This window comes from Monodelphis domestica, chromosome 7 (genome assembly GCF_027887165.1).
Source record: "Monodelphis domestica isolate mMonDom1 chromosome 7, mMonDom1.pri, whole genome shotgun sequence".
Classification (NCBI taxonomy): domain Eukaryota; kingdom Metazoa; phylum Chordata; class Mammalia; order Didelphimorphia; family Didelphidae; genus Monodelphis; species Monodelphis domestica.
The window spans coordinates 214,128,286-214,150,516 of NC_077233.1; the positions used below are offsets into that span (position 1 = coordinate 214,128,286).

Sequence of the window (22,231 nt, forward strand, 5' to 3'; positions counted from 1 at the left end):
AGGATAAAGAGATGATCCTTAGTTTCTAGGTTAGTTGATCTGGGACCTTTTACTTAGCACACCATTCAGTTTTTAAATGCTAAAAAGACATTGAGATCACAATCAGGATGATATGATAATACCTTGCAGCATTAAGGGACTAGAATGGACATATTTCAGTTTGAATATGGCAAACCACCTTCTGGGAACTTGCCTCAAATATTACCATATTTTCTTGTGCTTTTTCTTTTTTCCTATTAATTTATGTATGTGTATATATTTACAGATGCATTATTGAAAGTTTCATATGTTATCAAAATTCAAGGCATTCTTATAGAAGCTTTATGAGAGATACCTTTGAAAGCAAATTCCTTCTTTTCCTGTGTGATCTCTCCACCCTACTATTTTTTACTTCTCTTGTTTAATATCCTCCATAAATGTTCTCACACACACACACACACAAACACACACACATACACACGAACTTAAACAAGAAATAAACAAGTTTGACAAGTGACTTCAGCCCTCATTGTGATACCACTACTTTCAGCCTTCTTCTGCCTTTCCTTTATGGCACTGTCCCTGTGGGCATTAATTCCATCTGTCCAGTTGCTGCACTACTCCTGTGAGCAATAATCTGACAGCCTCCTTGCTCCCTGGCCCCTGTGGACATACATCTGCCTGTTCCCATCACTCAGAGGGGCTGAATGTGCTCTCAGCCACATGCAGCATTGCAGGTTGAGGAAGCATGGCCAAGTAACTCAGCAAGCCAGCTCTTTAGAATTAATACCAGTGAGGTCATCAGGGGAAATTGGAGACACTATGTTTCTCCACCTTTTAGTAGTTTTCCACTGGCCATGACTAAGAGAAGTGGAGAAGATCTATCAAGATTTTCAATGGTTCCAACAGAGAAGAGAGTCAAAATAAGGAACTTCTTTTGGCTTTGGAAGAACTAGAGATTGTGAAAGGTGAGAGAATCCCAAATAGGTAACTAGGCAATGGAAGAGGACAGAGAATAACAATGGGGCTCAGTACTAGAGCAATAACATGATTTGCTTCCCAGGTTTAGAAATGGGTCCTATATTTTGACTAATTAAGTCTTTTTGAGAACAAGTCAGGCCTGCAATGCCATGAGCAAAAAATAGGAGAGCATGGCATTGTGTTATTGATTGAAGGTTCAATTGAACAACAAATCTTTATTTGGCATTTGGAAGGGCAAAATGCTAAGCAGCCTTTACAGCAAGCAGGCTCACCCAAGGAGGGTGGCCTTTTTTTCTGGAGAGATGTTTATTTTGTTTACCTAAGATTCAGTATCTACAACAGGGGCTACTAACCCTATGGTGATGAAGAAGAAAAAGGGATGGGAATGGGGAGAAGATTCCCATCTGAATATTCTTCTTAGAGGCCTAGATTTAAATTGGTATTACCTATGCCAGTGATGATGAACCTATGGCACAGGTGCCAAAGATGACACTTAGAGTACTCTCTATGGGCATGTGGGTTAACCTTCTCCCTTACCCCCTCAGACTTTATTACTAGAAAGGTAGAGGGACTCAAATGGAGCTTCTCCCTTCCTCATCTCCACCACACTGGTGACATTTTTTCACATCCCTGGCCCCTCTGTTCAGTAGCCTAATGGGAGTTCACAGGGCATAAAGTGGGTAGCTCACTGGTGGCAGAGATGGAGAGGAGCAGAGCACTCAGATCACTGCCCTCCCCCTCTCTACATGTGCCTCTTATCACCTGCCCCTCTGCCTAGTAGCCCAATAGGAGCACTTCTTCCTTCCCCTGTCTGGGGTAAAGGGGTGGGCATGGCACTTGGTCTCTTGAGGGGCATGGCATGGCATTTGTCTAGGGTGGAGACCAGCTCAGCACTCAGTCTTGGAGGTAGGGTAGGGTAGGGTGGGGCCTGGCATTCCATCTTTAAAAGGTTCGTCATTGCTGACCTATGTCCATGGTGATAAGGTTTTTTTTTGTTTTGTTTTTTAATGCCTTATTTGGGATAGCAAGATTGCTGAGTGGATAGAGAGCCTGCCTAGAAACTGGAGGACCTTAGACACTTCCTAGCTGTGTGACCCTGGGCAAATTACTTAACCCAATTACCTAGCCCTTACTATTCTTTTTGCTTTGGAACAAATACTTAGTATCTATCCTAAGACAGAAGGTAAGGGTTTATTTAAAAAATGAATAAATAAAATACCTCTGACACTTTTATAATAATAATAATAATAATAATCACTAACATTTATATAATCTTGCTATGTGGTAAACTTTGTGCTAAATGCTTTGTGATTATTATCTCATTTGATCCTTAAATCAACCTTGAGAGGTATATTTATCCTCATCTATAAGATGAGAAAATGGAGTCAAATAGCAGTTAAAGGTGTTATTAAGGATCACAGGCTAGAAAGGTTCTGAAGTTGGATTTTATCTCATGTCTTCCTGGTTCCAGGCTCAGAACTTTATCCACTGAGCCACCTAACTACCACTGTTGCTTCCTAAAGTCTCTATCACTTCAACCTCCCAACACTACCCAATCCCTCTCTTATAACAAGGAAGTCCAGTTCAGCTCTGAATATTTCCTTATGCATCTAAGAGTCTTTCAGCTCTTTGGAGGAAATATATATCTTTTGAGTGAATAAACCTTAGATTTTGAGGAACTTAGGTCTTTTGGTTATGACCCAGTATAGAGCATAGCTTTTTATTTTGTGATTAGCTGGAACTGGCCAAAATCAAAACCCCAGAGACAAATTCTGAAACTGGATCATTCTAAATGGCATTCCTGAGACAATTAAATGCAGAAGAGTAACTTTGTTTTTAGAATTCTAGGAAAGGAATTTAAAACTTTATGTAAATTAGAACTTTATATATATTTACACATAAATCAGAACTTTAAAGAATCTTTTAGCCTTTTTCTCATAGTTGGACAGATGTTCTTTAATAAATGCTTACTTTTTTAGACTCTAAAATCACATTCTAATGACAGCTGCTAAAGTGTTCAGTAGTTACAGCATAATAGTAGACAGTCTTCTGTCCACTAATAATCCACAGACCTGCAAGGGGAGTAGAAGCTTTTCCTGCCCTAATTTCACATAGGGAAGTAGAATTATGATGCCTTTTTCCCCCCTTTAAATTTTAGATCAGATAAGAGCCCTTTAAAATTCCTATCATAAGAGCAAAAACTCCACATTTCCAATGCCACCTACTAGTAGGCAGGTCATTAGGACCCATTAAGGCCCATACCATTCAGTCACTAAAGCAATAGGAGTTGGTGAGCAAGTGACAGGGTCAGTCAGGCAGGGGAGGCATCCAACTCCTTGTTTCTAAGTAAAGCAAGTATTTGGCACCTGCTGGCTATAAAATTGGGGTTATTTAGAAACTTTTACTTGTTAAGTAACTATTTCAGACCCTGCTGGGGCAGTGTGTGGCTTCAGTGAAGTGACAGTTTCCCATCCAGAACAAAGCAATTTTTCATTAGGAAAGGACCTGAGCAAGTCTGGTGCTTAAGGCAGGGTACAAAGGAGGAAAGGGAAGCCTCTTTCTCCCATTATGTGGATAATAGGTAGCACAATTCTTGCTTTAGAGCCTCAAAGGCCACAGGTAGACAGTCACTGACTAGGCAGTAAACATTACCTACCCAGGCATCTCTAGAGCACCAGGAAAGGTGATAATGAGAAGGGAAGAGAAATCATAGCAAACTACAGCTCCATCAAAAATCTATCCTTTCATCCATAACTTCTTTAAAAAAAGACAAGAGCCTCCAAGAACTCATTCCATGGAAACCTGCCAACCCAGCAGCACCCTGCTTATCCAAAATCTTAGTGTCAGCAGGAAAAGTTGCAAAGAAAGCAACTTCCCCAAATACTGAGTCCCCTTTTATTCTGAATGGCTTTCCCCTGTGCATGAGCCAAATGAAGCTTCCCCAAGCGGAGATCACTAGAGGGCACAGATGACGTGTGAACAGATTGGGAACTTGTGTAGAGATATATCTCTGGCAAAACTGCAGCCAGGCTAGGACAGTACTCTGAACTGCATAGCTCTTCTGACAGGCTGGCTCTAGCCCTCAGGCAGGTTCAGGGAACAAAATATATGTGAGCTGCTGTGAACTGAACTGAATTTTTAAAAGGACAATGCTAAGTATTTCATTGATCTGGCCCTGACTAGGAGAATTCAACTTCAAAACCTGTGTTATATTCTTTCTCTGGCTCTCTCACTTTGTCTCTCTTTTTCACTCTATTAATTGAAAACAAAGGTGCTGACTTGCCCTAAGGCAGTTTCCCAACCTAGGAATTCATTTCCTATATTCAATGAAATCCCAGGTCCAGGATTCCTATCCCTACCAGTGATCTCATTGACATGCAAAAGTCTTCTTGACTTCAAGGTTATTGTTCAATCTACTATCCCTAGAAAAGTCTTAACCAACAAAAGAATGAGGATGAAAGATAATTCAATACAAAGGCTTACTCCCCTACTAAAGAACAAGATTTTATTGATTTCAACAATTTGTCTTTTTATTTTTGTCATTTGTCATTTGTATTTTAAATAGATGCAGGCTTATATATACTTCTATTTAAAAAAAAACAACATTTTTATCTTTCATCTTAGAATAAATTCTAAGGCAGAAGAATGGTAAGAGCTAAGCTACTGAAGTTAAGTGACTTAACCAATGTCATGAAGGTAGGAAGCATTTGAGGTCAAATTTGAACCCAGGACCTTTCATCTCCAAGACTGGCACTCTACCCACTTCATCACTTTGCTATTCTCTTTTATATACTTCTTGAAAACAAAGTCTATAATGAATAAATAGCTCCCCTTCAAGTGCCACCTCAAGTATAAATGACAGGAAGTTTTTGTTCTCATGTCATATTTTTTAAGACATACACCAGAGACCAAAGAGTTCTGGTAGACTAATGAACAAAGAGGCTACTTTAAATCATTAATCGCCTACCGATTTTTTTTTAATATATTGGTCCAGAAATAAGAGAGAGAAGTCATTGGAAAGGTATTATTATGGACAATCTAGCAAACAATCAACAGATGAAATATCTAAGTATGTATTTCATCCCTACCTATCACCATAGTACCCAAATGCTCGGGCAGAGCCATTATATGAGAACAAAAGATGAAGCTGCTTTTGCCCAGATGACCACATTATTATTGGAGGAGTCATTAAAGCCGATGACAGCTCTCCTGTTACACAGCCGACTATTCAAATATAATGTCTCTTTTTCGATTATAAAAAAGAAATTCAACCATAAAGTTGAGGCTTATTACAATAAAAATGCTGACAGGCACTTATCAACAGGGCCACAAATGGCCCTAATGTGCATCAGTAATGAAGAGAGGGAGTGATACAATTAGCTAAAAATTTTTAACTTTGGATATGGAAACATAGGTTAAAAAAATACTTGGTTCATAAACCTGGCAATAGGATGGAAAGGATTAGCATGTGGGTAACAGTCTCCTGGGATGAAATCAATCAATAATCAAATGACCACTATACACACACACACACACACACACACACACACACACACACACACACACACACACACACACACACACACACACACTTATCTTTCATCTTAGAATCATACTGTGTATTGGTTCCAAGGCAGAAGAGCAGTAGACAATGCGGATTAAGTGACTTGAGCAGGGTTGCAAACCTAGGTAGTGTCTGAACCTGGATTTGAACTTAGGTCTTTCCGACTAGCCCTTGAACTCTATTGTCCCATCTAGCTGCTCCCTAAAGTGGGGGACTTGGGTTCAAATTCAGTCTTAGCCCCTTGGTATATGTGTAACCTTAAGCAAGTCATTTAATCTCCTCTGAGCTTCAGTTTTCTCATCCAAAAAATAAAGAGGTTGTATTAGATGATTTCTAAAGTCCCTTCTATCTATTCCTAAATCTATGATGGTTCTATGATGACAATAAGGTTGATGAAGTAAAGTTTAATTTCATCCCAAGGGATATACACTATATAGTATGTTATTGAACATTCAGAAGAAACACAAAAGGATATCAACAGAGGGATGTATACTGGAAAAGCAGGTGGCTTGGCCATGTTTTATGAACAAAGGATAATGGATGTGAAGCCTTTGTGATCTGTAGGAATTCATGCTAAGATGAGATAGAGACAGGAGTTCCCATGGAGGAATCCCCTTGGCCAGTTTTGAGAGAGGACATGGAAAAGAATCACAGAAGATCAAATATTACGGACATATCACGGTCTGCACCAGAGGAAGATGTATTCACATCCATGAGATCACAGATACTCTGAATACCAGATTCATTTATTTGATTAACCTACAATACAAAACACTAAGGGGAAGACACACTGAGTAGGAATAAGTAGAGAAAAGATCAGGGGCATTCACAGCATAGTTCCTAGTGTCCTCCCTGTCCTACATTTCAATGGGTCTAAGAGGTATGAGCACACCTCTCAGCTTAGAATCCATCACACACCATTAATAAGTGTTCCTCAGTTGCCAGTGGGCTATTGATAACTCATAAAATCATAGTCAGAGATTTCCAGCAAGAAAGAAATTTAGAGTCCATTTTAGTCTAACTTGCATCTTGAATATAAAAAAACTGAATTGCAGAGTTCAAATGACTGACCTCAAATCATACAATAAGTGTTAGAGTCAGAATTTGTACTCAGCTCTTCTTGACTTCAAGGCTAGCCAATTCACCATGTTGCCTCTCTAACTTCTAATACAAGTTTCCTTTCAGCTTGGCTTTGAGTTCACACTGCTTTTTTTAAAATATAAATACAAAAAGCCATGGGGTGGGGGGGGGGGAATTGAGAATCTTGGAATCAGACTTTTTTCAAAATTTGTTAAGTAAACATTAATTAAGTGACTACTATGTGATAAGTACCTTGTTAAACTCTTAGAATACAAAGAATCAAAAGACAATACTTGCCCTCAAGGAGTTTACACTCTAATTGGCTCTAAGAGGGGTTCAGCAAGGCTTCCTTTAAGAAGTGGAATTTTAGCTCTGCTGAAAGGAAGCCAGGGAGGTCAGTATTCAGAATGGAGGAGGGAGAACATTTCAGATAGGGAGACAGTCAGAGAGAATGCCTGGAGCTGAAAAATGTAGTGTCTTGTTCATGGAATAGACAGGAAGCCAATGTCACTGGACTGAAGAATATGTGTTAGGGAGTAAGGTTTAAGAAGGCTGCAAAGGTAGGAGGGGGCTAGTGTATAGAAGTTTTTGGATGCCAAACGAAGTATTTTGTATTTGATGCTTGAAACAAGTGGGAGCCATGGGAATTTGTTGAGTAGGGGGGTGACAATGAGACCTGGCATTTTAGGAAAATCACTTAAGTGGTAAAATGAATGATGGAGTGGAGAGAGGGAAAGAGAGGGAAGGAAACACCAATAGGTTATTGCAATAATCTAGGCATGAGGGGAAAAGAACCTGATCTCAGTCAGTGGTAGTGTCAAAGGAGAGCAAGGGGCATATTTGAGAGATGTTGGAAAGATGAAATCCGCAGGCCTTGATAACAGCTTGAATGTGGGGGTGTGAGAGATAGTGAGAAATCTATGGTGACTTCTAGGTTGTGAGCCTGAGGGATAAGAAGGTAGTGTTGCCCTCTAGAAAAATAGAGAAGATGGGAGAGTGTTTAAGCGGAAAGATAATGAATTTCATCTTAAGCACACAGGGTACTGTATTTTACTGTTAAAATTGAGTAGATTAGCAACTCCAGGGTTCTCAATTGATGTGTCCTAGAAAGATCATGGGTAGAGTTAATTAATGTTTCATCTTGATATTTCAAAATCAACCTCAGACTGCTCTCCTTCACATGCTCACTACATTCTAGACATACTAGACTAATCTCTGTCCCTTGTGTTCTATTCCTTCTTCTCGCTTATCTTGTTGCCTTTGCTCAGATGGTCTTCTTAAACTGGAATAAATCTTTCCTTCCCCAACTGCACCAACTGATATCTCTCCCTTGCTTCAAAGATTAATTCAGTTGTCTCCTTCATGCAGCCTTCCTGGTTTCTCCCAGTTGAAAGGCCTGTCCAGCTCCAATATCTCAACCCAGTGTTTGCACAGCTACTTTGCCCTTTTCTCATTTGGTTTTGTATTCTAGTTAAATGTGATGGCATATCATTAGGCTGCAATCTCTTTGAGTACAAGATCTATATCTTATTTTATCTTTGTATTCCCAGTGACTTGCACATAGTTGAAGGCAAATACAACTTTGTTGAATTGAACAGACAATCTACCTCTCTCTTTGTTGGGAATTAACATCCCCTTCAAGAAAAAAAAAAAGGATCATTGAAAGAACATAAAAGGGAAAATATAAAAAGTTCACGGGACATTTCATCTCATATACTTGTATATTATCTCTTTCCAAAAGGATCTGTAGGTGCTTACCAATAAGAATCCATTGATGAGTAAAAATGTAATGATAAAAAGAACAGAGTTCATGTAAGAGGAGCAGAAGGAATATATGCTATCAAGGCTTGAATGGAGAATATTATGATACTCAATGTATACATTTAACTCAGAATTTTCTGGCACAAGGCAAAAAAGGGGGACGTTTGGTTACAAAATTTTTATTATTTGGCAAGTAAGATGTCTTCAGAGACAAAATGTTTCCCTGGAACTAACATCAAGCAGAAATTGATTGTGAGAGTCTTGGAAGAAAGAACGGGCTAGGGAAACATAATATTCTCTGTGTTCAATAACATGTCACACATGTTATTGAACATCTGTACTAGATACTTGAGAACTGAAACAAAACCTAAGGTCTTCAATTAATATCATGAGATCCAAGAGAACACTGGATTCAGAGTGTCAGATTTTGGGTTAAACTCCTGTCTCTTCCACTCCTAATATCTCTGGGTCTCAGTTTCCTAATTTGTAAAGTGAGGAGAATTGGACTGGGCTGTCTTTGAAGTGGCTTTCTGTTCAGAACTTATGATCCTGTGATTCTAAGTCACTTATTGTCTTTGGGCCTCAGTTCTCCCTATGAGGGGGACAGACTAGATAAGTCCAGAAGTCCTTGCTGGCTCTAAATTTAAGTTTCTATGATTGCTACATAATGTCCATAAAAGAGAAAGGCAAAGTTACCTCAAGTTTTTTGCTTTCATGTGGGAACATGCCAAGATTAACAGAAGGCTCCCAAGGTACCTTGAGCTCATGAAAATAGCCTACCTGTGGATTTCTCACAGTGACCATTCTGAGTGCTCCATTTCCCTTATTCCTTAGTTACAGAGAATATGGCACTAAACAGACATGAGGTTTATTTTACTAGCACTTTAACTCTCTTGAAAACAGTTCCTTTAAAGAAAATGGCCACTCCTATTATGTACAAATAAGCATTAAATGGTGAGGGGCTTTTGAGGAGGTTGTTTTTATTTTTTTTATTTTTGCATTTTTAGAATGGAAACAGTTTCACTTGCACCCAAAGCATTACCACTAACATCTTCATTAGAGAAAATCACATTCAGAGCTATTTCTTCTGAAGGCTGTATTCTAGCTATTACAACACAGCAAATGGTTGTAAGCCGCAGGGGTTTGCCAAGGTACTGAAGCAGACAACTATAAATGGCAAATGAAAACGTCCAACATTTGAATCTAATCCTTTAGCTGTACAAATGTGGGAAAAGGCTTTTTATTCACTAAAAAGCCAAAGGTTTTAGAAAGAGCATCAAGGAATAAAAAAAAATGCCTCTTAAAAGCTTCTTTTCCCCTCACCCCTGGTTCCCAAACATATATATACACCACACAGGTGAGCATCAGCTTCTCACTCAGACTTTCAGCAGTGAGCCTTCTGTTACTTGGAATCTTTTTCTCTTCTAATTCACCAAAAATAAATCTAAATAGTAAAATGTTTCTGGTACACTTCCAAGAACTGATCAAAACGTAAAGATGACTTCTTTACATAGGAAAAAAAATGGCTAAACACCTGGATTAAAGGAACCAAATAAAGCAAACTTTATTGTAGTTTGTTATTGAGTCCTTTGAATGTATTTTATTTTGACCTCTCATCATAATGGAGTATCAATACCAGAGAGGACACACTTAGTTTACTACCTTGATTTTGCAGATAGTGGAACTCAGACCCAGAGAAAGAAGGTATGAGGTCTAGACTGGAACCCAAGGTTTTCTGTCTCCATGTCCAATCTTGTTCCTATGAGACTAGACTATTCGGGGGGTTTGGGGAAGTATATTTTTATTATCCTCATTTTATAGATTTTATAGTCAAGTCAAGTGACTTGCACAGTTGGTTAAGTTGATGGCAGAGTTAGAATACAAGGCCAGTTCTTTTGACTCTTCCGCCAGTGCCAGAGAACAATTCATAGATCAAACATCCTGCAGGTTTTTAAGTGCTATGTACATTTCAGCTGTTACCTTGATAGCTTCACAGTGTGACTGAGTTTGGGCATATAGAAACAATTCTTAATGTGTGTGACCATTAGGGACTCTAGAGAGCAGAAGTAGTTGAAAATTGCTGAGGCCCATGGACTAGCATTGTTCTATCTCATTTTCATATGAGAAGTGACTTAGATGTCTGAAGAACCATAAGGCCAAGGGTCATTTGAAGAGCTCCATGTGCACTAGATTGTTAAAAAGGAGTATGTATTTGCCAGTTGTGAGACAAGCTAGCAGATTTGCATGTTGCAATGTATTGGTTGCACACTGTTGATAATGTTCATCAGATAAAATAAATTGAGCAAATGACTGAAAACTAGTTCAACTTGCTCATTAAAAAGAATAGATGTCAACACAATTAAAATGGAATGACAGCCTATTGATAAATTTAAACCAGATATTGGAGGATATAAAATATAAATCTTTCATGTGGCAGGCAGAAATGAAAAGGGAACATATTATAACCAAAGGGGGAAAAAAGAATTAATCAAGTATGCATATGCCTGTACTAGACACTTTGGCATGGTATAGATTCCTATAATGCAATTATAATGTAAAACCTTGAATGATGGCATTATCCTATATTTCCCCTTTTGACTGATGCTAATACTCTTAAAGATGGTAGGGAAAGAGTCTATCATTTTGATCTAGTGAGATTTAAAATGAATCTTTTAAAAAAAATTTTTTTTCAAACCCTTACCTTACACATTGAAGCAATTTAATAATTGAGCACAACCTTCACTAAGAAGCAATTGAGGGCAATTCTTGGAGCAACAGGGTTTTGTAGGCAGTGGATCCCTTGTTATGGGGAAATCACTAAGCCTGTTATAGCACTAACCAAAAATTTGGTCTCTGAAACACTAAAATTATAAGCAGTACATTTGTCAGCTCTTTCACAATTAAAACAGGCTATCCTGTCTGCCCCTGATCTTGGCATCCCAAATTACAAAAAAAACAAAACAAAACAACAACAACATTTACTTTTTATGTACATGAATGGAGAGAGTTCAGGTGTTTTAACTCAAATTTTGGGACCTGCTCAGCACCCAGTTGCTTATAATTTGGCCCAGCTGTATCCAGTAACTTCAGGAGTACCACTATGTCTTACAGATGTAGCTTCCATAGCCTTGCTAGTGACTAAATCTGCTGATTTAGTATTGGAATGCCCTTTAACCATAATGTGCCTACATGAAGTCAAAGCATTATTGCCATGACATAGAACACAGACATTTTCTGATCAGAGAATTACAAGGTATGAGGTAACCTTGTTGAATAATGAAAATATTACATTAAAATGCTGTGCAGTTCTAAATCCTGCAACCTTGCTTCCTGATTTACCAGTTTCAGGAGAACCTTTGCACAATTGTGAATATTTAGTGTCCATGACTGGAAAACCTCAAAATGATTTACTGGACACTCCTTTAAACAATTCAGTCCTAGTATTACTTACTGATGGTTCTTCTTTCATGAAGGATGGCATACTCTAACAGGAGCTTCTGTAGTCACAGAATTTGCTACTCTGTGGTCAGCTTTGCTGCCCTCAAGTATAAGTGCTCAACTTATAGGAACATGCCTATATAATTGCCAAGGATAAGACAACAATTTACAGACTCTAGATATGCATTCAGAATATGTCATGCAATGGGCATGCTTTGGCTTCAAAGGAGATTTTTAACATCAGTAGGAAAATATATAGCTAATGCAGAAATTATGAATGCAGTTCTTTCTACCCTCCTGCTCCCTGAAACCCTAGCTGTAGTTCATTGCTCTGCCCATACACATGGCACTAACTTTGTCTGTAGGGGGAATGACCAGACAGATACTGCTGCAAAGCTAGTGGCCTTAGAAGGGCCTGAGTTAATTTTAACATTGACAACTACTGATGACAAATCTATCCCTTTCTTATAATGAAAAGGAAGTAGAAAAAATGGAAGCAAAAATTTAAGGCCAAATAGAAAAATGGAGTATGGCTATCATCTGAATGAGACCCATAGGAGTTTTTATGACCAAATTTGCCACTCTATTCATAAAAATGGTCATTTTAGTACCCAGGGCGTTGTGGACTCTGTTAAAAGAGCATGGATAGCCCCTGGCATAACTACCATAGCCTCTAATGTGTGTACAATCTGCCCTACCTGCCAAGCACTTAATCAGCACACCTTTTGTGGCAAAGGTTTTGGTGGGTATCCTCTGGCTTACACACCTTTTGAACGCATGCAAATTGATTTTATCGCTATGTCAAAAGCTGGACAGTATAAATTTTGTCTGGTCATAGTAGATCAGCTGACCAGATGGCCTGAAGCATTTTTTACTGCTCAATCCACAATGGCTTTTGTTGCCAAAGTGCTTTTAAAAGAAATTATTCTTCACTTTGGCCTGCTAGCATGCATTGATTCAGATAGAGGAACTCATTTTTCCTATTTGATCCTGTCTCAAATTTATTCATATCTGGGGATAACTCCTAAATTCCATGTACCATCCCATCTCCAGAGCTCAGACCAAGTTGAAAAAATGAATAGAGAGCTTAAAACTATGATTGGAAAATGTGCACTAAGACATTTAAAATGGCCTAAAATTCTCCTTCTGGCCTTATTTTATCTTAGAAGCAGATATATATATATATGGGATTTGCAGACCAAATTGCAAGAGCTCCATGAATCTGGAGCTCCTGTACAACCAGATCCTATAGGCTTCTTGCTCCATGACTTACACTCAGGTAACAAAATTTACATAAAGAACTTATGGCATACTGGATCAACTCAACCTGCCTATGATGGTTCATTCCTAGTCCTGTTAACCACTCCAACAGCTATTAAAATGAGAGAAAAAGACTCTTGGCCTCATTGCTCTCATGTAAAGAGAGCACCTTCTATATAGATGATGATTAACAATATCCTATCATATTTATTGTATTTTACTGATTGTTTGCTTTGAGATTTAATTTTGTTTTTAGGTGTGTGTATATATATATACACATATATATATATATATACATATATGTATGTATATACATGTTGCTATTAATCTATGTCATTTTCTGCTATTGTAATTTTGCTATTAGATATATATTCTGTTGTACTGTCTTTATTTGTACCATCTTATACTTGAACCTGGGAAAATACTGTTATAAAAGTCCATAAACCAGTTGGACAAAATTTGTATTAGTAATCTTTAGATAAGTAAGTTGATGTGCTTATTGTGAATTTTGAGAATTTTGGTTCTTTCTTTGAATGTGCATAGCCGGTTGTACTCCTGTTTTATAAAACTGTTACTTTGTAAAAATCATTTGCACTCATATTGTGGTTCATGGCTAAGTTAAAAGGGAAATGGATCTCATTTTGGGGATGAGAAACCGTTGTATGCTACCTCTCTTTGGCTGATACAGTATTCACTGTTTGTAAGCTATATGTGTATATTATTTTTAAAACATTTTTATTACTGTTTTTCCTTGAATGTGCAATATAGTATTTATTCCTTGCATGTACAATATAATATTTCCTTTTTCCTTTCTCCCATTTTTTGTACTTGAAGAAATGTCACTATTATTAAAAATATTTTTTGATTTTGCACTAGTATAAGTTTAAAATGTCCATTAACCCTAAATGTAAAAGCATACCCAAAAGCTTTAGACTATGGAAACCTGACACTGGTTATTTAAATATTATGTGATTTTGCTTGCTGAATGTGTCTTATTATAGGAGAAGGGATCACAAAGGAGCACAGACTTCACCCGAACAATGTCAAGAAAGCACAGACCAAATGGAGCACACAGGTCAAAGAGACAAACCAATTCTGGTAGGACTGATGAGATTCTGTGCCAATACAAGAGGACTTGAACCTTCTGTGAGACTCAAGGTTGCAGCTGTTTGACATATATTAGATGTAGGACTCCTTCTACCACATTCCTTATACCACACTTTCTATCAAGTGCCTAACACTGGCTATTGTGTCTCCCCTATCCCTGAGAGACAAGGAAAGATCAGAACAGGGAATGATATTTCCCATCTGCTTCAAAAATCTAGTCCCTTTTATGTCTTTCATAATGTGGCAATTTACTGTAGTTCTAACTGCTGAGTGAATAAGTATATGATTGCCATTATAGACTTATCAGACATAAATCACTTTAATTGGGCCCTGATTCAAGGACCTGTTACAATTTTATTTTTCCTTACTTAGGATTTTTACATATAATATTTAGATATTTTATATTTCATCCAGTAGTTACTTTTTTCTCTTTTATTTGATTTTTTATGATGTTTTTGATATTTTTCTGTGGCATTCTTTGGCATTTTCTTTGGCAAATCATTTTGGCAATGATTCATGTACCTCATACCTCAGCCATGTATCCCCATGTGATTTCTGTATTTGTCAATGTCCTCCCCGGGGTGAATGTGTTATTATCCTATTTTGCAAATTTTAATTTCTTTTGAGAGTAATTTTAGAATAAGAGACTTTCAACCTCCCAGAATCCAGAAAAGTAAACTGATCACAGAAGGTGCCTACAGAGACTACACACTGCTCCAAAAGATCCTGGATCCTAAGTGAACTTTTGGATGTGATGAATTGAATTTTGGGGGGTTGAATGCATTTGTTTTGAATGTATACTTTTATGCCAAAGGGAACTGCTCCCTAATTGGTTTTGTTCTTTTTCTCTTTCTTTCCCTCTTATCCCCAAATTATTGTAACTTCCCCTTAGAAACTGCAATACTGTATGTACCTTTAGTTAAAAATCTTTAGAGTTATAAGTTGGTTATGTTTAAAATGATCCATTGGAGAAACAGGTCTCCCAATGGATCCCAGGGAGTAATGTGTGTTTTAAAAAAAATTATACCCCTGGGAATACATCCCCCAGCATTCTCTATTCTTCCCAGGTTTCCATTTTTTAACATCCTGGTGTGGGTTAGACTATAAATGGGCTGATCCCATGCCAGGAGGGGGGCTTTGCTGGGGCTCTGGCTCTTATCTCTGCTCACACCCCTTTCTCTTATTTCTACCCTTATAGAATTAACACTATACATTGGTTCCAAGGCAGAAGAGTTGAAAGGGCTAGGCAATAGGGGTTAAGTGACTTGCTGACGGTCACACAGCTAGGAATTTTCTGAGGCCAAATCTGAACCCAGGTCTTTAGACCTTGCTCTCAATCTACTGAACTACCCAGTTTCTCCCATGAATCTTCTTTTTAAGAATGAAAGTTCACTAAAGAAGGCCTCATACATAGTGTCATTCTTTTTTTAATCCTCTTAAATAGTCCCAACTTATACTATAAGGATAGTTCACTGTTTGCAATGACAACAAAAAACTGTTCTAAAGAAAATATAAAAACAAACAATATCTTTCCATTGGCTTTCCTCATCATTTCATAAATGAGATGGGTAACTTTAACTGTCTTGCTTATGGGAACAAAAGGTTAACATTAGTTGTTTGAGAAAAGCAAATAACTGATGCCCCAATTTCTCAAAGTTTGTTTCTCTCAGAAATATAGAACTAGGATCTCTGAATCTTGCTTTTTGTACCTTGTACAACCATCAACAAACACACTTCTCAATCAGATTAGAAGCCTTTTAAGGATTAGGACCATATCATAAAATATTTTCATAAGACTGCTTAGAAAAATGCTGAGCACAGGCACTGTGTGATGAATGTGTTTGTTGATTTATTACATATAAAAACAACTGCTCTTCACATCTCACTATGACTATAGGAAGATCTAAGCAACTGAGGAATAACTCTTATATGTTCCCAGAATTTCAAGAAGAATCTTTCAGGATGGTTCACTGAATAAGTCCTTTACTTTCTAATTTTGAATAGTAAAACACCCTTGTTCAATGGCAGAGATTGCCAAAATTTATAGTACAGAAAATATTTTGAGAATATAAGAATGCCTGTGGTCCTTCTCCTTTAGTTTTTCATCTTTCTTTTTTTTGTCAGAAAATAAAACAATTACTATTTTTTCCTTATCTGATTACCTTATTTTAGGCCTATTATTTGGCCTGTTTTCCTGAATTTTTAGATGTCCTGTCATTCATAATTCATAGGAAATATTTAATCTTCAGGAGAAAATTTAACTGTTTTAGATAAAAGAATCAAAATAAATTCTAAAGCTACACAGAAGAGGGAAAATGAGATATAAGCCATAGGGAGGGTCATGTTGGATTAGTCTTTGGAATGATTTAGTTAATGTAGCATTGGTGAAGAGCTATAGCAGTGTTTTTCAATTCAAAATATTTCACAAGTAAGATATGTACATTTTTCACTAATGATTTTCCTTAGCTAAGAGGAAAGAATCCCAGGAGCAAAAAGGGAGGTAGGATGACAGGAATGGGACAAAGGATAAAGGAAGAGAAGGCAGAGTTAGGCTTTTCAATGAAGAGAAATGTAGGCAAGTATTTTTAAGTTAGTTATTTTTTCTCTTGAGTTTAAGAAATAGGATCTTGCCTCTTAAAATCTATATATTATATAACCTGGCATTTTTTCTCCCTATTGAAGTGTCAAACATTTCTAATCAGGACTATTTCTTATTACATTTTAAATTTAATACTTACCTGTCCCTCTACTATCCATCTGGAAATAGAGGTTTTCCCATCATAACCAGGTCGGAACTGCAGTGTTGCTGATCGAGGACTTATATTGGAAATCACCAGATTGGAAGGAGCTCCAGGAAGTTCTAAATATGAAAGAGAAGGAAAAAAGACAGAAATTTAAGCTGTAAGGTCTAAGGCTTTTATATATATTATACAAGCCTACTCGATCATAAATTTCCTGGTGGACAGAGGCCACGCCTTAATTATCTTTGCATTTTCTATAGTCCCTAGCACAGTGCCTTGAAGAAAAAAGGTTCTTTAAAAATTGGGGAATGGCTGAATTAAAGAAAACTATGGCTTTTCTTGCATCCTCAAATATTGCAGATAATTGAATACCCCAACCTGTTGTCTTACCATTCCACCTAGAAATTAATGAGATGAGAAAAAGGAGAAGATAATATTGTTAAAGCACTGTTTCTAAGACAAGAAGATGTAAATAAGTATTATTATATGGGAATAAGCTGCAAGTGTTCCCATTAAGATGAGGAGTGAAGCAAGGATGCATTAGCATTTCTATATATTATCAATAAAGTCCAGCAGGAAGAGATAAAAAGCAAAATTCCATTTAAAATAACTGAAGACAATATAAAATACATAGGAGTCTACCTGCCAAGACAAACCCAAGAAGTATGAACATAATTACAAAATTCTTTTCACACAAATGAAATCAGTTCTAAGTAATTGGAGAAATAGTCATTTTTCGTGGGTAGGCTGAGCTGAAATAAAAATAATAGTTTGACCTAAGTTTATTTATTCAATGCCATACCAATCAAATTACCAAAAAAATTTATAGAGCTAGAAAAAAATAATAATAAAATTGACCTGAAAAATAAAAGTTCAAGTATATAAAGAAAATTGATATAAAATAAAATGTAAAGAAAGTGGCCTGGCAGATTTCAAACTATAATTACAAAGAGGTAATCATAAAAACAAGCTGTTACCAGTTAAGAAATAGAGTGGTTGAACAGTGGAATAGATTAACTATACAGTTTATACAATAGTAAATGGCCATAGTAATTGAGTGTTTGATAAATCATTATTTGAGAAAAAAATTGCTAGGAAAACTGGAAAGCAATTTGGAACAAACTAGATATTGACCAAGATCTAATACTATATTCCAAGATAAGGTCAAAATGGGTACATGATTTATACATAAAGGGTGTGATACAAGTAAATATGAGGAACATGGACAATTTTACCTGTCATGGCTTTGCATAAGTAAAGAATTTATGACCAAAGAATACAGAAAAAAAAACATTATTGGATCTAAAATTGATAATTTTGATTATGTGAAATTAAAAAGGTTTGACTCAAAACCAATGTAGTCAATATTAGAAGAAAAGTAGAAAACTAGGAAAAAATTATAACAAATTTCTCTGATAAAGGCATTATTTCTTAAGTATATAGAGAACTAAGTCAATGTATAAGAATACATGTTATTCCCCAATTGGTTAAAAATCAAAGCTATCTATGCTGATATTAAAAAATGCTCCTGATCACTATTGATTAGATAAGTGCAAATTAAAACAAGTCTGAGGTACCACCTTATACTTATCAGCTTGACTAATATGACAGAAAAGTAAAATGACAAATGTTGGAATGGATGTGGAAAAATTGGGACACTAACGATGCAACAGGTAGAGGTGACCACTGGCAGTTGTAATCACGATCCTGCACGTAGGCGGCCCACGGACCAGTGGTCGCTCAGCCCTGTGGGCAGCAGGGACTTTCGGTAGCATCCTGGGCGACTGAGCAGCCCTCTCTAGGACAGCACTGCTCACCCTAATCAAGGGAGGGGACTAGAAAAGGTGTCCCAAACATTGCCTGCCCTACAAACACCAGGTTAGCACACCGTGGCTGGCGGGTCATCCCCTTTAAGGGGTCGAAAGAAAAGAAAAAATACAAAGAAACTCCTACTAGGAGCATGGAACATCAGGACATTACTTGATAGAGAGAATACCCCAAGACCTGAGAGAAGAACAGCTCTAATCGGTAAAGAACTGGTGCAATATAACATTGACATCACAGCCTTAAGCAAAACACGCTTACCAGAAGAGGGATCACTCAGCGAACCCACCACTGGATACACCTTCTTCTGGAAAGGTAGAGCCTCAAATGAAGGCAGAATCCACAGTGTTGGCCTGGACATCAAGACTAGTTTGCTCAAACAGCTGCCAGACTTGCCTGTGGGCATCAGCGAGAGGCTCATGAAGATCCGTTTGCCTCTCAGCAAAGACCAGTATGCCACAATCATCAGCGCATATGCCCCAACACTGACCAGCACAGAGGAGACCATCGAGCAGTTCTACTCTGACCTGAGTGCCGCCCTGCACTCAGTGCCCACAAATGACAAGCTGATACTACTGGGAGACTTCAACGCCTGCGTTGGCCAGGACCATGAAAGATGGAAAGGAGTGCTCGGCAAACACGGCATGGGCAAAATGAACAACAACGGCCTACTGCTACTCAGCAAATGCTCAGAGTTCGAACTCACCATGGTGAACAAATATAAAACAACGTGGATGCACCCAAGATCAAAACAGTGGCATCTCATTGACTACATCATTGTACGCCGGCAAGACATCCAGGATGTAAAGATCACCAGAGCCATGAATGGAGCTGAATGCTGGACAGACCACTGATTGGTTAGAGCGACTCTTCAAATGTGAATTGCGCCTCGCCATCCAAAATGCGCCCAGACAGTTCGCGCATTTTACAACATGAGTCATCTTAGAGATCCATCTTATTTGAAAACATTCCAGTCCTGCCTGGACAACAAGCTGTCTGCCAAGGGACCACTCACTGGAAGCTCAACCGAGAAATGGAACCAGTTCAGAGACGCAGTGAAGGAAACATCAAAGGCAGTCTTAGGCCCAAAACAACGCAACCACCATGACTGGTTCGATGAGAACAACACTGCTATTGAAGACCTATTGAGCAAGAAGAACAAAGCCTTTATGGAGTGGCAAAATAACCCAACCTCTGTTCCTAAAAAGGACAGATTCAAGTCTCTCCAAGCCACGCCGCAGCATGAGATCAGGAAGATGCAAGACCGATGGTGGGAAAAAAAGGCAGAAGAAATCCAGCGGTTTGCTGATATGAAAAACTACAAACAATTTTTCAGTGCCCTCAAGACTGTCTATGGGCCATTAAAACCCACCACCACTCCCTTGCTATCCTCTGACGGTGACACTCTCATAAGTTGCATCAGCAACAGGTGGAAAGAACACTTCAGTCAGCTTCTCAACCGACCCTCTTCAGTCGACCAAAGCGCCCTTGACCAGATCCCCCAAAACCACTCCATTGAACAACTTGATGTCCCTCCTTCAATAGAGGAAGTCCAAAAAGCCATCAAACAAATGAGTGCAGGCAAGGCACCCGGTAAAGACGGGATCCCAACAGAGGTGTACAAGGCCTTAAATGGAAAGGCACTCCAGGCATTCCACATAGTGCTGACCAGCATATGGGAAGAGGAAGACATGCCCCCAGAACTCAGAGATGCCTCCATCGTAGCCCTATACAAGAACAAAGGCTCACGAGCAGCCTGTGACAACTACAGAGGCATCTCACTACTCTCCACTGCCAGAAAGATCCTCGTCCGTGTTATACTCAACAGACTCCTGTCATCTGTTTCAGAGCAGAACCTGCCTGAATCACAATGTGGCTTCCGACCAGATCGCAGCACCATCGACATGGTCTTCACGGTGAGGCAAATGCAGGAAAAATGGCTTGAACAGAACCTGAGTCTCTACATTGTCTTCATAGAACTGACAAAGGTGTTCGACACAGTGAACAGGGACGCATTGTGGGTGATCCTCAGCAAGCTCGGTTGCCCAGCAAAATTTGTTAAACTGATCCAGCTCTTTCATGTCGACATGACAGGGGAAGTCCTATATGGTGGAGAGACTTCCGATCGCTTCAACATCTCCAATGGCATGAAACAAGGCTGTGTCCTTGCTCCAGTACTATTCAACCTATTTTTCACCCAAGTATTACGACATGCTGTGATGGATCTAGACCTGGGCGTCTACATCAAATACCAACTGGATGGCTCACTATTTGACCTTCGCCGCCTGACTGCAAAAACAAAGACAACAGAGAGACTCATCCTGGAAGCTCTCTTCGCAGATGACTGTGCTGTCATGGCCCACCAAGAAAATCATCTCCAAACCATTGTGGACAGGTTCTCCACCACAACAAAACTGTTTGGCCTGACTATCAGCCTCAGCAAAACAGAGGTGCTGTTCCAACCTGCACCAGGGAGGCCAACTAACCAGCCGTGCATTACAATCGATGGCACGCAGCTTTCTAAAGTCAACACTTTCAAGTACCTGGGCAGCACCATCGCCAACGACGGGTCCCTAGACCATGAGATTCATGCCAGGATCCAAAAGGCCAGCCAGACACTCGGGCGGCTATGCTACAAAGTCCTCCAACACAGAGGTGTAAGGACTGCAAAGAAGCTCAAAGTGTATAACGCAGTGGTCCTCAGCTCGCTCCTGTACGGTTGTGAGACATGGACACTGTACCAGAAGCACATGAAACAGCTGGAGCAATTCCACCAACGCTCCCTCTGGTCAATAATGAGGATCCGGTGGCAGGACTGAATCACCAACCAGGAAGTCCTCGACAGAGCCAACTCCACCAGCATCGAAATCATGGTCCTCAAAACCCAGCTACGATGGTCTGGACATGTCATCCGCATGGACCCACAGCGAATACCAAGACAGGTATTCTATGGTGAACTGTCAGCTGGACTCAGGAAACAAGGCCGACCAAAGAAAAGATTCAAGGATCAGCCAAAGTCAAACTTGAAGTGGGCTGGCATTTCACCAAAGCAACTAGAACTCGCTGCCTCTGACAGAAGCAGCTGGTGAACCCACATTCACCATGCCGCCACCACCTTTGAAGATGAGCGATGTCGATGTCTTGCCACTGCATGTGAACGCCGACACCAGGCCACAACTGCATCTCCCGTAACAACTGGCGTCCCATGACCCATGTGCCACAAACTCTGCGCCTCAGCCTTTGGACTCCAAAGCCACATGAGGGTACACCGTAGATGAAACTGCACATAGACAATAGTCATTCTTGATCACCGAGAGACTACTATATATATATATAATGCACTATTGGAGTTATGAACTGATCCAACCAATTTAGAGAGTAATTTTGAACTATGCCCAAAGAGTTATAAATATTTATATGCCCTTTGATCTAACAGCATCACTATTATATCTGTACCTCAAAGAGATCAAAGAAAAAGGGAAAATAACCTATACAT

The 22,231-nt window shown here is 38.8% G+C and overlaps 1 protein-coding gene and 1 long non-coding RNA gene across 3 annotated transcripts in view; one reads left to right on the forward strand and one right to left on the reverse strand.

The window, feature by feature from the left end:
• SDK1 (sidekick cell adhesion molecule 1) overlaps window positions 1-22,231 on the reverse strand; it is a 1,320,044-nt gene that overhangs the window by 235,577 nt on the left and 1,062,236 nt on the right. Inside the window, 1 exon segment of the mRNA XM_007498416.3 lies at window positions 16,909-17,030. Coding sequence (XP_007498478.2) covers window positions 16,909-17,030 — 122 coding nt within the window.
• The window catches only part of LOC103104022 (uncharacterized), an 84,974-nt gene that overhangs the window by 32,943 nt on the left and 29,800 nt on the right, over window positions 1-22,231 (forward strand). The window contains exon 1 of one of the 2 annotated variants that reach the window (XR_008913339.1): window positions 66-947. The exons of the other annotated variant lie outside the window; for it this stretch is intronic. This is a non-coding gene — a long non-coding RNA (uncharacterized LOC103104022). Of the gene's footprint in view, window positions 1-65; window positions 948-22,231 lie in introns of those variants that run through there. 2 annotated transcript variants of the gene reach the window in all.